The 15,945-nt window shown below is 37.7% G+C and overlaps 1 protein-coding gene across 1 annotated transcript in view; it reads right to left on the minus strand.

Annotated features, from left to right (window-relative positions):
* LOC129425580 (uncharacterized) overlaps nt 1-14,332 on the minus strand; it is a 51,310-nt gene extending 36,978 nt beyond the window's left edge. The window contains exons 1-11 of the mRNA XM_073863873.1: nt 14,256-14,332; nt 9,052-9,182; nt 5,899-6,456; nt 4,925-5,090; nt 4,455-4,677; nt 3,088-3,261; nt 2,729-2,832; nt 2,574-2,585; nt 495-570; nt 355-408; nt 47-100 (exon numbers count right to left, since the gene is read on the minus strand). Of these exons, the coding sequence (XP_073719974.1) occupies nt 47-100; nt 355-408; nt 495-570; nt 2,574-2,585; nt 2,729-2,832; nt 3,088-3,261; nt 4,455-4,677; nt 4,925-5,090; nt 5,899-6,456; nt 9,052-9,133 (1,503 nt within the window). The 5' untranslated portion in view covers nt 9,134-9,182; nt 14,256-14,332. The remainder of the gene's footprint in view (nt 1-46; nt 101-354; nt 409-494; nt 571-2,573; nt 2,586-2,728; nt 2,833-3,087; nt 3,262-4,454; nt 4,678-4,924; nt 5,091-5,898; nt 6,457-9,051; nt 9,183-14,255) is intronic.
* Nucleotides 14,333-15,945: the final 1,613 nt, after the last annotated feature.

Consider the following 15,945-nt stretch of genomic DNA (forward strand, 5'->3'; position numbering starts at 1 on the left):
CCTGGCAAAGGGATTGGAAATTGGCTCCAATTATTTGATGTCTTACCATAGGTCCTGGCAGGCCTTGTTTCCCTGGCAACCCTTGTCTTCCACGTTCACCCTGGATAAATAAAATAGACTGAATATGACTTTCAATATTGGAAAAGACAAGCTCATTGAATTATATCCAGGAACCAGTAATTACAGTAGGATGCTGAGAACATTGAGCTCCACCAGTGTGGGAAAAAGCTTTATTGCTGCCAAACAAATGTTTCATCTAAATTTGAGAATGAGCAAACAGCATCTGCTTCATTCACGAGAAGAATCACTTTGTAAGAATGGGAGTCAATTTATTTATCTTGATACAAGACTTACTTTCAAACCTTTAAGTCCTGGATCACCCTTTAGCCCTGGTAGACCTTTGTCACCCTGTGATAAAAAGAAAGCAAACAGTTTTGCTCATGTAAAGATACAACAATATTGTTAAACAGCATTATAATGTAAGAACATATTACCTTCTGTCCATGTTTGCCCTGCTCTCCAGGCTCTCCTGTTTTCCCTGAGGGTCCCTTTATTGATAAGATGTATAAACTTCAGAACCTAATCACAGGTCAGCTGAGGTTGTAAACAATCTAAACGCAAGTACATCAATGCAAAGTTTTCCATCTTCACAGACCCAAATTTACTACTGTACAGTATGTAACGCCATGAAATATCCTGAAAGGCCATGAAATATCCTGAATATATGGGGTTTACTCACAGTCTTACCATCTGGGCCCGGAGACCCTTGCTGTCCCTTCTCACCACGGGAACCCTGTAGAGAAGCCATCAGACTTTCATTGTAAATCACCCCAGTTCACCTAGGCTGATCTCACAACAACTCCTACATATTTTATGAGTAGGCTAAGTAAGGAATAATTGACGACGGGCCGTTGAATTATTATGAAAATAATGCACACTCGAGGTGGTGATGCGGCCACGACGCGAAAGCAGAGTTTGTGTGAAAAGAGAGATTGTGTGAACGAGGCTACCTCTGTGCGTCTCCAAACAGCGCTGTTATTGCCTCGGAAAATCTTCTGTCATTTTGTTTTTGTTAGTCCATTATTACAGTTAACTATGCAAAGTTATATGGAACTGTAATGTGGTCAAGAGAGCTGCCTGGAACTACGTTCGCTGTGCGTTTCCTAGAAAATAATTGCACACCTCAGAACGTTAATCAGCCAATCAGATTCAAGCATTCAACGGACCCGTAGTATAGTTTGTATTCATTCGTATGTAGTTAATTACGCAAAAACGTATGATTATCTTAAAAAATAATAACGAAACTCCACCCCTAACCCCACTGTCACAGGGGCAAAGGCAGGTATTAGCCACCTCATAAAATACACTCAAATTGCCATGAGATAGGGATTGTTCACCCCAGATTAGCCCATATTTTACTCAACCTCAAGTCTTCATTGGTTGATCTGACTTTCTTCTTTTAGCCGAACACAAAAGAGTTATATTAAAGGACACGCCAACATTTTTTTTGAGATTACAATCAAATGTTTTATATCGATTGCTAAATACATTCAAAATATTAATATTTTTCAGGGGTGCCCACCGTCGCCTTTTGGCTGCGCGTCAACACGCATCACTCGCGGATAACTGAAAATGGGTAAGGAGGTGGGACGTGGGTGAAGCTGAGGTGGCTGGTTGCTGAAACCACACCCGCCTAGCTCGATTCTAGTGACAGCAGTGGCTGTTCACCAGTCACTTAATTATGCAGAACTTTAAGGCTTAATATCATTTAAACGGATGAGTTACAAAAAAAATCATCCCCCTCATAGTTGTCATGAAGGGCAAAATTAGCTATATAGTTAAAAAATACTTTTTGTACCAGGCTGTAAACATATTATTTTCTACTGTAAAGTTGGGCATTTTAACATGGCGGTCTATGAGGATTGACTCCCTTTTGGAGCCAGCCTCTAGTGGCCAGTCAATGAATTGCAGTTTAAGTCACTTCCGTATTGGCTTCATCTGAGAGATCAGAAGGTTGCCCCTAGCTATAGACCCAATGTAGTTCGTCTATGATGACACTTCTAGCAATTTGGTGGTTACATGCCGTTTTTGCCAAATAACTTGTGAGATGTTTGATATTCCATCATTTAAGCAAAGTCAACAGTGATAACAAGGTGTTTGGTTTATATGTTTATTTATTTATTTATTGCTATCCTTAGACAATATGGTTAAAATGTTTCCCTTATTTTAGCCTAGATGCTCTGTTTGGACACCTATTAGATATCTATAACATGCAACCGCTAGGATAGCTTGAGAGTGAGTAAAATATAGGTTTTTTTCATTTTTGATGAACAATTCCTTAAAAGATGCTGTACTAAGATTTTTAGTGATGGAGAACTTGATTTACCTTTAGTCCTGGAGGTCCTGCTGGCCCAGGTGGTCCTGGTTGCCCTTGATTGCAGTCACATTCTTCTTTTGTGTCGTTGGTGGGCTTACGATCCAAAGGGCACTGCAGATGTAAACAAACTACTGTTATGTGAACCTTATTGACATGACTGTTGACCCATGACAATAATATAAAAAATCTAACTCACCCTTTCATCATCCTGTAAAACAGTAAAAAGGATTTTTTTAATTCAAGAGGATATTCATTTTCTTCGTAGACATACTATACATATATTTTTTTACTTAATTGACTTTATTGAATATAGTAAAGAAAGTATTGGATCAAAGGCACTCATAACATGACCAGTGTACTCCAATCAGATCGCCTACCACAGAGTAGATTTCACATGCTGTCTCTCTCTCACTTTGTTGTGGATCACAATAAAGTCTCAGTTTCTGGATTTCTATCTGCAAGGAATTGGAAAGAAATTGGAATTGGGGTAGAAATACCCAATTGGCATATTGTAAATGTGATATTCCCACTATTATATTGTGAATGTGAAATTTGCAATATCTTAGAAGAAGCAAGACACAACTGCAATAGATCAGTGTGGTATCATAAAAATAACCATACAAGATGATTTTTGATTACCAATGCTGTAGTTAACTTAGCATACAAAGATTTTTATGTTGTTAGTTAGCGATCTGGTCAATGCCACTTACAGAAAGTGTAGCATCAGACCCAAAGCGTTTGGATATCTGAGTCTTCCCATTGATGTAGATGGGCACAACAGTTTCCAGAGCTTTGCCCTCAATCTGCTCGTCATCCAGGAAAAAGGTGACACGTACGGGTCTTACCAGAACCTTCAACTGGTGCCAGCTTCCATCAAAAAGTCTCTGTAGGATTTCAGATACTGAGAATTTAGTACATGGTGCTACAGTATGATAAATGAGTTGTTTAACCTTAACTCTTTCCTCGCCATTGACGAGTTAACTCGTTAATTAAGAGAAAACGCTTCCCTGCCAATGACGAGTATTTCCGGCAATCAGCAATACCTCTATTATCCACCAAGTGGCACTCTTCAGCGACTTATACAACCCGGAAGTAACGCATCACGTGAAAGAGATCAGATTCAGAGCGATCCTCAAAACATACACAGAGTTCTTACTCTACAAAAGTCCTTTACAAAAATGGAATTATCTCCATTTTGAAGAAACCTACCTATATTTGAGAGATGATAACAAGAGAAATAATCAAGGTAGGGAGAACATTTTTTTTTAAAGCAGAGGGTCTGTTGTTTATATATATTTAAAGAAGGACTTTTTCTGGAAGGCATTAAACTTCTGTGAAAATTGCGCGAATTGAGTGTTGCCGCGGGAAAATTTTAACTTTGGCGAAAAAAACGCGCCGCCCCATGACGCGAATTCCACGTGAATGTCTTGATGACTAGAATTTCACGCGCGAGTAAACTCAAAATGTTCAACTCATTCACCGCCATTGACGAGTTATCTCGTCATTTATGAGTTCATATTTAACTAATAAATATGCCTTTCTGGACGAATTTCAAGGCGCCAAATCGAATTTATCAAAAACGGAATTTAAAAAGATTTAATGATTTATTTTAACTGCCTTTATGTTTGATAGTCATTTTTAGTCTGATCTCTAACATAAATTCCTTTACAAAAACGCAATTTTTTAAGCTTTTTGCTCAAAATGATGTATTTTTGAAGAGAAATATCCATATTTCAGTGGTTAAATTAGGTAGAAAAAGTAAATATATAATGAAACGTTTTTTCCCCATTTTGTTTGTTTGTTTGTTTCTTTATTGTTTGTTTGAAAGCAGAGGGTGTGTTCTTTAATGTGATATAATTTGTATGTTTATATATTTATAGAAGATAATTTTTCCTGCCAGGTATTTTGTGAAAATTTTGTTAAAAGCACAAAAATGCAGTTGGGCAACTTTTCTCAAAAAGGCTGGCGGTGAATGAGTTAAGCAGCAAACTACATGCGGTAGATGCGAATTTGACGCCTCAAACGCAGCACGGTAAGGAGCCTTGTTACGATAGTGTACTTTGAAAGTTTTACTAACCTCAATGTCTCTATCAAAAGTAATGATCTGTTGGCCATTAAGCGTGTTGGTGGTTGTGAAGCTGACAGATTTGTCATTTCCACTTAGTGTGACAGCAGCCTGGACCTGTCCATCTTTAGACAGCACCCTCCACACATCAAACTTTTCCCTGCTCGGGGGCCCTCTCAACCTTACAGTTGCCACAAACACATAGGATGGTGGAAGGCCTTCTGGAAAGATTTCCCTTTAAAACAATTTGCAAACCTCCATCAATCGGACTGATACACATATGGTATTACACATTAAGCTCTATTGGGATTTAGTGAGAAATCATTGACTTAAAATACTTGATTAAGATTAAACACTTTTTCTACACATTTCATTGAGTGACGATTTTCTACTGACTGCCAAATGGACAGTAATTACATATTAAATGGGTCTGCCTTAAAAATAATTCGGATGAACAAATTAACATTCATTTTAAAACCGACCTTGTGTTTTCTGTAACATCAATGTTTTTGTCTAGCAGATAGGCTGTCTCGGACACTAATGAGCCCTGTATCTTCTTAGCCTTCTCATGGATCTTCATTCCCAACATCAGCTCAAAGCCTTTCTCATCCCGGGAAGCCACATGAATACGTGTGGGACATACAGATTCTGGGTCAGGAAACAATGTCAATTATCAAGATGATCATGGTACCACACAGAAACGATGTCTCATTTCTAAATCTTGCCTCACATCTAATTGAATTAATATGTTATGTGATGGTGCTTTATGATAACCATGCTAACTTTCATGAAGAATGATTAAAAGCATATCTCAAAGCAAAAAGCCCCCTATGGTGCCGAATATGATTTAGATTAAAGGACTACGTTTGGCAAAATTGAAAATGTTGCCATTATTCGTGTTATTTCAATCTGTTATTTCTTTATCAGTAAAAATGGCAGGTTATTTTCTTTAACCCAGTATTGGGTCAAAAAGGAACGAGCCCAGACCCTTGGATAGTAATTTAACAAATGCTGGGTTGTTATAACCCATTGTTGGGTCAATTATAAATATTTTCTGGGTTAATTTAACCCAACGGCTGGGCTCATCCCTTTTTGACCTTTTTTAAGTGTAACCCCAGTTTCATCGGATGCTCTCAATTTAATCTCTTTGTCATATTCTTGCTGCTGCTGCTGACATATTAACACTTCCAAAAGTATTGTAGGTGTATTGTGGTTTGCAGTAGTCATATCACATCTGTTTCCTGCTAACCAACCCCACTACTCCTCCCAGCCATGGCCTCATGCTGCTGGTTTGGCCCACGAGCTCTGTGGCTTTTATTGTCACTGGCCATGAATGAAGTGCGGTAGTTTGGTGGATTCCCTGTTCTTTTATGCCCTTGGACGGGACCATAACGGCAAAAGCTGGCTGTAATGTGGTTAATGTTTATGGGGCAGGTCGCACGCATGCAGGTCTTACCCTCGCACAGCTTTTGCTCCATGGCATCATGAATGAGGGCGATGTTGGTGTAGTCCTCCGCATAAAGCAAGTAGTCACCTGCAGGCTTGTTGGCAATGGTCACAAGCTCTGACGTTGTGATCTCCGTTCCCACACCCACCGCAAAAAGTTTGATCCCCTGGTCCCTTGCCTCCACGCTGGAGTCAGCAACGTCATCCTGCGACTTTCCATCGGTCACGACCACGGCAATGCGGTTCTTCACGTCACTCCGCTGTGAGGATGCAAAGACGTGGTCTACGGCAAACTTGATGGCCCGGCCTGTCTGCGTGTTTCCACCTAAGTAGCTGATGTCCTTGATGGCTTTAATAAGTTCAGGAGTGGTCTTGTGAACACCAAGTGGGATCTCCAATCTCGGGGTGTCACTGTACTGTACTACACCCACCTGTGAGTAGTGTGAACTCACGTCGAAGCCACTTGTGACATTGATCAACCAGCGCTTGGCTGTTTCGAAGTCTTGATCTCCAACGCTCCAGGAGCCATCAATGATGTAGACCAGGTCATTAACTGCTGTGCTACAGCCTATGGAATGAGAAAAAATATTCAATTCTGCACAAAAGGACAGTTTAACTCGGTTACACTTTATTTTGATGGTGCCCTTGACTATACAATATGTCAGAAATCTCAGAGTATTGGTAGACTGTTAAAGGTGGAGGTAAAGGTTAGTACACTCTCAGAAATAAAGGTACAAAAGTTGTCACTGGGACCGTACCTTTTAAATGAGGTCCTAATACAATATGTACCACTTTGGTACAGATATGTACCTTTGAGGTACCAGTATGTACCTCTAGTCTAAGGTATCAATGTGTACATTTGAGGTGCCAGTATACACCTTTTAGGTACAAAAGTGTTCTTTTTGAAAAGATACTGCCCCAGTGACAATTTTGGTACCTTCTTGTACCTTTTCTCCTGAGAGTGCAGAATAAAATGACTCAAAATCCATTTAGGGAAGTCATGACACTCTTAGACTATGTTTGCAACGCAGTTATTTAGGTCATACAAGACTTAAATCCTATCTGCTTGGAAGGGGAAAGACATATATCTCTAAAATCATGAAATGAAATCACAATTAAAGCAACACTAAAGAGTTTTTGCTCTATGCTCCCCCTACAGGTTAGAAGCGTAATTGTCCATTGACCATTGTCGTAAATACTGCAGCATATCTGGCTCTGATTGGATTGTAGGTCTGCCGTAAAGCAAGTTTTTGTAGTTTTCACTCGAACTACTGGACCACGACCCGACGGTTGGAAACTTCTTTAGTGCGGTTTTGGCCGATAAAGGGCTGCAAAGCGAATGTGAAAGTGTCGTTCACCCTGTTTTGAGTGAATGAACAACTGTAAACATTATTTTAAGGTAAAAAACTCTTTGGTGTTGCTTTAAACACCACATTTTTGACCAACAATGAAACTTGATATCAACTGTACCATACTGTTTGTTTAGCTCAAATTGCACCAAAAACACCTTTCTTCGAGGTGGATTAAGCTACTAAGCATGTGCACAGGTTGTCTGTATGTGGTCTTTATGAAGCGCCTCCCCCAAAGAAGCATCAGTCTTTATGGATTGATGATTGGTTCTTTTAACTGAAAGGTGGGACTTCCTTCACCAGACCGGCCATATTGTTTGTTGCATTGTTTCTTATTCGATGGCTGCGTCCAAATACCCACACTTGCTGTCTTTGCACTTGACCACTTGACTACTTAGATGACGTATTTCTTGTATTTTGCCAGGTGTTCTAGTGAGAGTGAAGATCCCAAGCGTAAATGCAGAATTAATGTGGGATTAATACAATTTTATTTATTTATTTATGGAAGAAAACCTAATCAAAAATATCTTCACGGAACATGGTCTTTATTTTTTTTTTACCATTTTAAACCATACAATGTATTGTTGCCTATTGCTACAAATATACCTATGCTTCTTATTACTGATTTTGTGGTCCAGGGTCACATTTAAGCTATTGAGCAGCTTTGCTATCTACCACCTGTATAGGAAGATGCCATATAAAACGTCTTCCTCATAAGGTATCTCTACATAGGCAGTCACTTTATAGGTCCTCTGTGATTTACATTTATATTGTTATACTTTAAAGGGGCCATGGCATGAAAATGTTGCCACTTTTGTAGGTGTGAGCAAAAATAGGTAATTGAAATTTGGCTTTCCTTATGATGTCATAAGGATATCTTATTATAATAATACCGCCCCATTAATGTGCACTATCCAACCACAGCACTGCCATTTTGTGCAGATAGAACAAAAGAGAGACAAATAATTGACAGCACAATTGAGTTTAAATTGCATCAAACCACCATCATTGTGATCAGTGTTTGCACTTCATCTGCTCATTTGCATTTTAAAAGACACACCCAAAACGACACATTTGTGCTCACACCTACAAAGTGGCAATGCTAACATTTTCATGCAATGGGCCCTTTAAACCTGAATATATGTGCATGGCACACACAATAAATGGTAAAATAGCTTTTAATTATATTTGACTACTGTATTTGCAATGCCTTTCAATCACCTGCATTTCTTTCAATCTGTCTGCCATCTGTATTGATTTGATTCACCGAGTACATCACAATGCATTATGGGATTGCTTTTTTGTGAGGGACACAAGCGTGAAGGAGAAAAGAAGTTCTTATCTACCCTGCAGAAAAGCTAGAATTTACAAAGGCAAAGCTAGGGTTTGAAACAAAGTGTTGTTTTGACTGATACTGTACATCTGTTGGTGCTTAAAGTGATAGTTCACCAAAAAATACAAGTCTGTCATCATTTACACACCCTCGAGTTGTTACAAACCTGCATAAATGTCTTTGTTCTGTTAAACACAAAAAAAAGTATTTGTAATCAAGCAGGAAACAGCACTATTAACTTATAGTAAAAAATGCTATAGAAGTCAATGGTGCTCAAAGACTGTTTGGTTACAAACATTCCCCAAAATATCTTCCTTAGCATTTAGCAGATCAAAAAAGTTTATACATTTTTGTAACAACCTGAGGGTAAGTAATAACAGATATATTATTTTTGGGTGAACTATTTCTTTAACAACAAAACAAAGTGTCAAATGGTGCATCAGAGAAACTACTATAGTCCAATACAAGAAATAGCCCATACCAGCTCGAATATCATCATCATCTTCCGCTTGTGAATAGGCGAGAAAGAGCAGTGCTGTAAAAGGCCTCAAAATCCACAACATTTTGAACTTAGGTTTTAGTCCTTTCCTCGAAGTGTCAATCTTTAGAGCCCTGAGAAAAGAAAAAGATTAAAATATGTTTGTTTTGGATGCATAGCCTCACTGCAGTTTGTAATTATTTTAAATGGTTGAGAATCAGTTTGCTTACATGATTACCGAAAGATGGCGCTTTCATTTGATTATAGCTGTAATGTTATACAATCACTTAAGCTAATCAGATCAGTACACACATTTGCACGCAGGGTGTTATGTTGGCTCCTCTGAAACAAAATCAAGTAATTACATCTGGGATTGAACATCTAGTATAATATAAAAAACACTGCTAAGTATTGCATGAGTAAATAACCACAAGTGAGGCTCTTGACCCATATTCTCAAATTAAACCTACTGTGGTACAAAATGGATAACATTATCTAACCAACAAAAACTGATGATTTTGTAGATATCTATCATCAGATAATCACAAGTCAGGCCTCACAATTGGTTAATGTTATGGACTTGATACAAAACCATAAAATACAATATAACTGTAAATTCAGCTGGAGTATGAAACCTTATTTGCGTTTTTTGACTTGGACTAGTAAGCAACCACCTAATAACCACCCAGAAAAAACTAACAACTGCATATCAATGCCCAACCAACAACCACAACACGCTAGCATCATAAAGACTAATTTTGCACTGCACCCTGCACGTTTTCTGTGCTTTTACTTATATTTAACTTACAACTCCCCAAACTTTTACATTCCCTGATGGTTGTTTACGTTTATGTCAACCAGACGTGGCCTACATAATATGCATTCAAATTGCGTAAATAAAACTTTACATGTGTCTAGATATTGTGCTAGCGTTTCATTGGCAGAGCAACAAACTCTCTTTAAGTTCACAGACTACGACAATTGCCCCTTTTATTGAACCTTGTAAAAGTCTCCTCGGTCAGAGGGCCGTTTGCACAGAACCGTACGACATGTGGTCTTATTTTCTTGCTTCAGTGATGTCTACAAGCTTTCATTTAGCGTAAAAAGCTGCCCAACAGACCACAAACTAAAGCCAAAGAAAATAACAGCGTAAGCAAAAGAGCCAGTGAACACAACATGGAAATACACATGGCATGCTGCCGTTACATGGTACGTAGGCGTGAGGTCTGTTATGTATGTATAGTGCTGTATAAAAGTCTTATGCCACCATTAGATTTTGTTTTTGCAATGGTTTAGTGACCATATACATATTTAAAATATATAACCATAACACTACCCAGTTATTACCGATCTTTATACCACGGGGCTGTTGAATGCTTTATTCTGATTGGCTGAGAAATGTTCAATGGGTGTTGATTATTTTTCTGTAAACGGCGGTGTAAGGCACTCTGCTTCGCGTCGTGCCACATTACCACCTTGGGTGTGCATTACTTTTAAATAATCAAAGGAGTCAATTATTCCTTAGATAAAGTGCTACCAAATTTGCTTAGATTTTATTGCATGCTGAGTTAGGAGAAGAGTAAAAAAATGTAAAACACACACACACACACACACACACACACACACACACACACACACACACACACACACACACACACACACACACACACACACATATATATATATATGTAGGACCTTTGGACTAAACATACATATTTTGATGTAAAACAAGCTTGACTAAGGCCATATCTTTGTGTATGGCAAACAGAACACATCTGTGGAATCTGTGGTGCCATAAAACCATAATGAAATGTTAGAGGTATAGTATACATTGTTTACAAGAGGGCATTGAGGATATCTGTCAGAGCATGGGAACTGTCTGACTGTGGCTTTGACTGCAATAACCATGTCGACACAACGTGCCACCTGACAAGAAGAACATGAGCCATTTCAAGAAACTTCATGAGTATGTGAGGAATGTTTATTGCTAAGATAACTCTAATAAATCTATTTTCATGTACTATTTTAAAATGGATTATTTATTTCGATTAGTAAATTTACATGCATTCTAGGTGGATAAAATATTTAATATTTCTCGTTCTTGAGTCTTTACTTTCATAAAAATTACATAAAATCAACATAAATACACTATCTGATGCATGCTTTTAAAACACCTTTTTTTTAAGATTTTTGAATTTATAATGTTGCCAAACCATTTTTGTCACTGACACACGATACACAGTATGTGAAGAGCTCAGATCCAAAAGCTACTAAATGTCACCTCCATCAAAAATGAGATAATGATATTAACCGAATGCTCTTGGCATGTATTATACGTTCATCAAATACTGTAGCTTGAAATCCACCTAATCCCACCTCAGGTCATCCAGAAATATTGGTTTGTTGGCAAAATCCATTGATTTTTCAGCGAGGCACTCAAAGTGCACGAAAGGCGAATGTGAAACTACCTCACATTTAAACTTTAGTCCCTTGTGAGTACTTGGACCTGAATACAACCCACATGTGGCAGCCACATGCATCACAGTGCCCCTTAATTTGGGTTTAGTTTCTTCATTTTTACATTTTGAATTCTGACTTTTTATAATTTTTTGTGTCTAGTTGCACTTTGTAGTCATTTTACAACTGTTTACCATGTTTTTATTGCATGCACTTAGTGGGTTTTGCAGCGAAAGTACAAAAAAATTACTAAAGTGACATTTGTAAAATAGGTAATTTTAACTACGGACTAACAGGGCCGGCGTCAAGGGGGGGCATTCGCGGGCCGTGCCCCCCCAAACAGATTGTTGTGCCCCCCTACAAAGTTTTTTATTAATTTAATATATATCAAGAATAATTAAAATAAATTAAACATTGAATGTTTCATGACTTTTAATGTAACCAAATGAGGAAAATATAGTGGATATATGTTTTCTTTAATTTAAATAGACCAGTATCTCTGATTGGTTGTATTGCGGGGTCTCATGCGTCTTTACGTCTTTAGCATATTTGTGACTTGATATAGCAACGTGTTTTTTCCCAGCATTTTATGGATCATGTAAAATATAGATATTAGAATATTTAAAACGAACCAGCACTGCCTGCTCCATCTGACTTCATGCAAACACCGACTGGCTCAAACTCAGAGATTAGAGGTCGAGGTGGAATTTTCAAATCTACAGGACACTGTTTTAAGGAAGTTAAATGTTTGTACACGCCGCCTTCAGCTATTTTAAAGGTAAGTTAGCGTTGTTTAATTTACGTAAGCTTAAATGTGAAGTGTGGCTATAGACCGTTAACAGCATTATGACGTAATTATGGTAAAGCGGCTTTTAGGACGCGGGGTGCGCTGCGCTATGAAACCTATTCATTTCAATGGCTTGCGCCGCGCGAGGGCAGTTTGTTGTTGCGTCAAGCAAAGCACGAGCGCAGCAGCTTGCGCTCACGCCGCGGTCGAAGTTCAAAATAGTTTTGCGCATAGTTTGTGATCTTTTGCACTTTATATGGGAAATGAGCTGACATTCTGTACCATTTGTATGAGTGTGTGCTTGTATTTGTTGTTTTAATGCCTTGTTTTTGCAAGTTATTGTTGCTATTGCGTGCCCCCCCCGTTGGAAGCCAGGTGCCCCCTTGTTAGTTATGGTCTGGCGCCGGCTCTGCTGACTAATAACCTTTTAATTGCTCTTGAATTAAAAATACTGCACATAAAAGTAAGAGCCTGATAAGATGCACTTAGAGGGTTTTCCATCCGAACTCTTTATGCATATAACAGGCTGAGACCAAAATTAATAGTGTGTGAATTTATTCATACAATACAAATAAAAAATGGCACATTATTTATGACTACTTTGATTATTTGTTTTCTACAGTATGTGACCAAGCCAGTACTGAGCCAGATTAGTGGCTTTGTTCCCCTCTGGTGAGCATGGCCCTTAGCCACGGCCAATTTTTTTTGTTAGCATTAAACAGACTGTTTGACCACAGACTGACTTACTCTAGAGATTACCGCAGATGTATGAACTCTAAGGACAACATCCGGATGGAAATTTCTCACAGGGCCATTTCAAAAGACAACCGTTCCAATTACACAGATAGTTAGCAGCTCCTTAAACTTGCTCATTCAGCCTGAACTGCTTAAACCAGGAACAAAAACACAGAAGCTAAAGCACACGAGTATGATGCTAACGCCTCCGCTTGCAATAAATATGTTCAGCTTTTAGATCAGCTAAAAATACTCTAGCCTTACACTGGCATAAAGATAAACAAAATGTTCTCAGTGCAAATTTACTGTGAAAATAAAACATCTAAATATATAGCAGCATTCAGCACCAATTTTATGGATTTGAAACATGCACAAATGAAAGCATTTCTGATTTGCATAGTGACAGGCACGTCACATTGAATTGCTGAAAAATGTAGGCTTCAGTCAAAATCTTTCTAAAATATACAACATCATGAACTAAAATACATTGCTCTGTGTTAAATTACATATCAATGCTTTCCACTCTTTGTAACTGAAGCTTTGCTCACTTCATAGCTTACTGCTTTGAGAGCCAAAATGGGGTATGAAGAAGTTTTATTATATTTAGCAATCCAGATGTGCCTGCTTTTCTATTGCCACATACATTTGTAATGATGCAATATAAAAGATGAATGTGACCGATATTACACTACTACTTACAAAAAAAGAGTACCTGTCCAATAGAGGGCGTCTTTATTGTCATGAAATCTTTTTATCAGCACATTTTGCATACATCAAGACTACTGCAGCTTTGAAGGTTTCATATATTGTATAACAAGTACAGTATAAAGTCAGGATATATATAATAATAAAATATAATAATAATAATATACAGGAAAGCCTATACACTGTAAAAAAAATGCAGCATGAAGTAAAAACAATTGGTTTTGCAAGTCAATTCAACCTACTATTTTAAGTTTTGATATTTGATAAGTTGACATATATTATAAAAACAACTTAATTTGTTGAAGTAACATAAAAATATATGATTTGACAAAAATGCTGCATTTTTCAGTGATAAGACTGTAGCAAATATAGTGTATTAAATACATCTTATTTATTTAGAAAATAAAAATGTGGGTGTTCTGAGATTACATTAAGATCAATATTATAATATTAGGTTTTAATGTAATGTTTAATGCATTCAATTTCATTAACAAAAATAAAGATGAAAATTTTTGTTTCTTACCTTAGTTTTGAAATTTGCCTCCAGAAAATGATTGACTTGATTTGAGAATTCAACTGATTACATCACTCAGATTAATTCTCTGTCCATTGAAGGAGCCATAGAGCCTGTCAGTCACGAGCCCTTATAGTTTAGAGCTAGTGACGTCAGGGAGACACACCCGCTTCTAGCTGCCCAAAATAACCAAGAAAAAACTGTGTACATTTATTTTGTAGGTACTGCATAAGAAGTTTTCTTTCTTTATTATTACAGTTTTTTACGATTGTTTACACACTAAAATATAAATTTCCACACAATTTGCAAAATTCTACTCCAACGAGCAAAACACCTCCACAGATTTGCACAACATAACACACAATGTTTGCTTCACCATTTTTGCAAAACATAACACACAGTGATTTGTAAAACTTTACACACATTTTCACACCTTATACACAGATAACGATTGTGAGGTTACTTCCTTGTCATTACAAAGCCCTGGATTGCCAATTACCACACTAGTGAATGAATTGGATAGTCACATCCACCAAGTGTGGAAGCACACGTGTGCTAATTTGAAAACGCAGCACTCAGGTGTGCTATAAAAGGCAACTTTAATAAAAATTGAAAGACTAGAAGAAAAAGAAAAAGACAAAGAAATGTAATTGGACACAGAGCAATCCCCAATGTGCCAGGGCAGCGAGGGGTAACATCACTCTTTGCGCTGCTATTACACAAAAAGGGGTCCTTCACCACCATGCAAATATGGGATCCTATAATGCAATCTAATACTTGCATTTCTTGACAGATTGCACAAGATTGTCACAGCATTAAACCAAGTGGACCAGATGCGGTACATTGTCATTTGGGACAATGTCTCATACCATCGGGCTGCTCTGGTCCAGAATTGGTTCCATGAGCACCCTGAATTTGAAGTCTATACCCCCCATACTCCCCCTTCCTGAATCCAATAAAAGAGCATGGTGGTGGAAGGTATATGACATGTGGCCCTATGACCGTGTGCCCCTCATTCAGGCCATGGAGGAGGCCTGTGATCATATCGAAGCAGCTTCTGTGCAGGGGTGGATTCGTCACATGAGGCGATTCCTCCAACGGTGCCTTGCCAATGAAGACATAGCCTATGATGTGGATGAAATCTTATGGCCTGATGCAGCAGACAGAGAGATGATGAATAGTTACAGTATACTTGTTTCTTTTACAAAAGTTTTTCTTCAGAGTCAAAGTGTATGTACTTCATGCATTAGTTTTTATTAGTCTACAGATGTTATTTGTTTCAATGATTTCATTGTTGTTTGATTACTGTAACTGATAATGGTAAGAAATAATGTAAGTATTGAAATAAATAAATGAAATATTCAGTCTGCAGCATCAGTGTTGTGCAGTGCTTGTTAAGTTTATAGTAGGCCTATTTGTGTACATTCTCCCCTTATCTCAAACTAATCATGAAGATTGTTGTGGGTTTGTCACAATTTTTTATCTAAATTATCCCTTACATAACAATGTCTGGACAAAAATCTAGCACATGCTATTTCCTAAAATAATTTTTTTACAAATGTGTTTTTTATTTTTATTTTATTATATCACAGCAGTGTGAAACTGGCTGCAATAGTGTCTGATCATTGAGGACTGTGTTGGTTGAAATGAAAACTAATAGCATTTTCACAAATATGTGTATATGTTTTGACTGAAGTGT

This window comes from Misgurnus anguillicaudatus, chromosome 25, assembly GCF_027580225.2.
Source record: "Misgurnus anguillicaudatus chromosome 25, ASM2758022v2, whole genome shotgun sequence".
Lineage (NCBI taxonomy): Eukaryota > Metazoa > Chordata > Actinopteri > Cypriniformes > Cobitidae > Misgurnus > Misgurnus anguillicaudatus.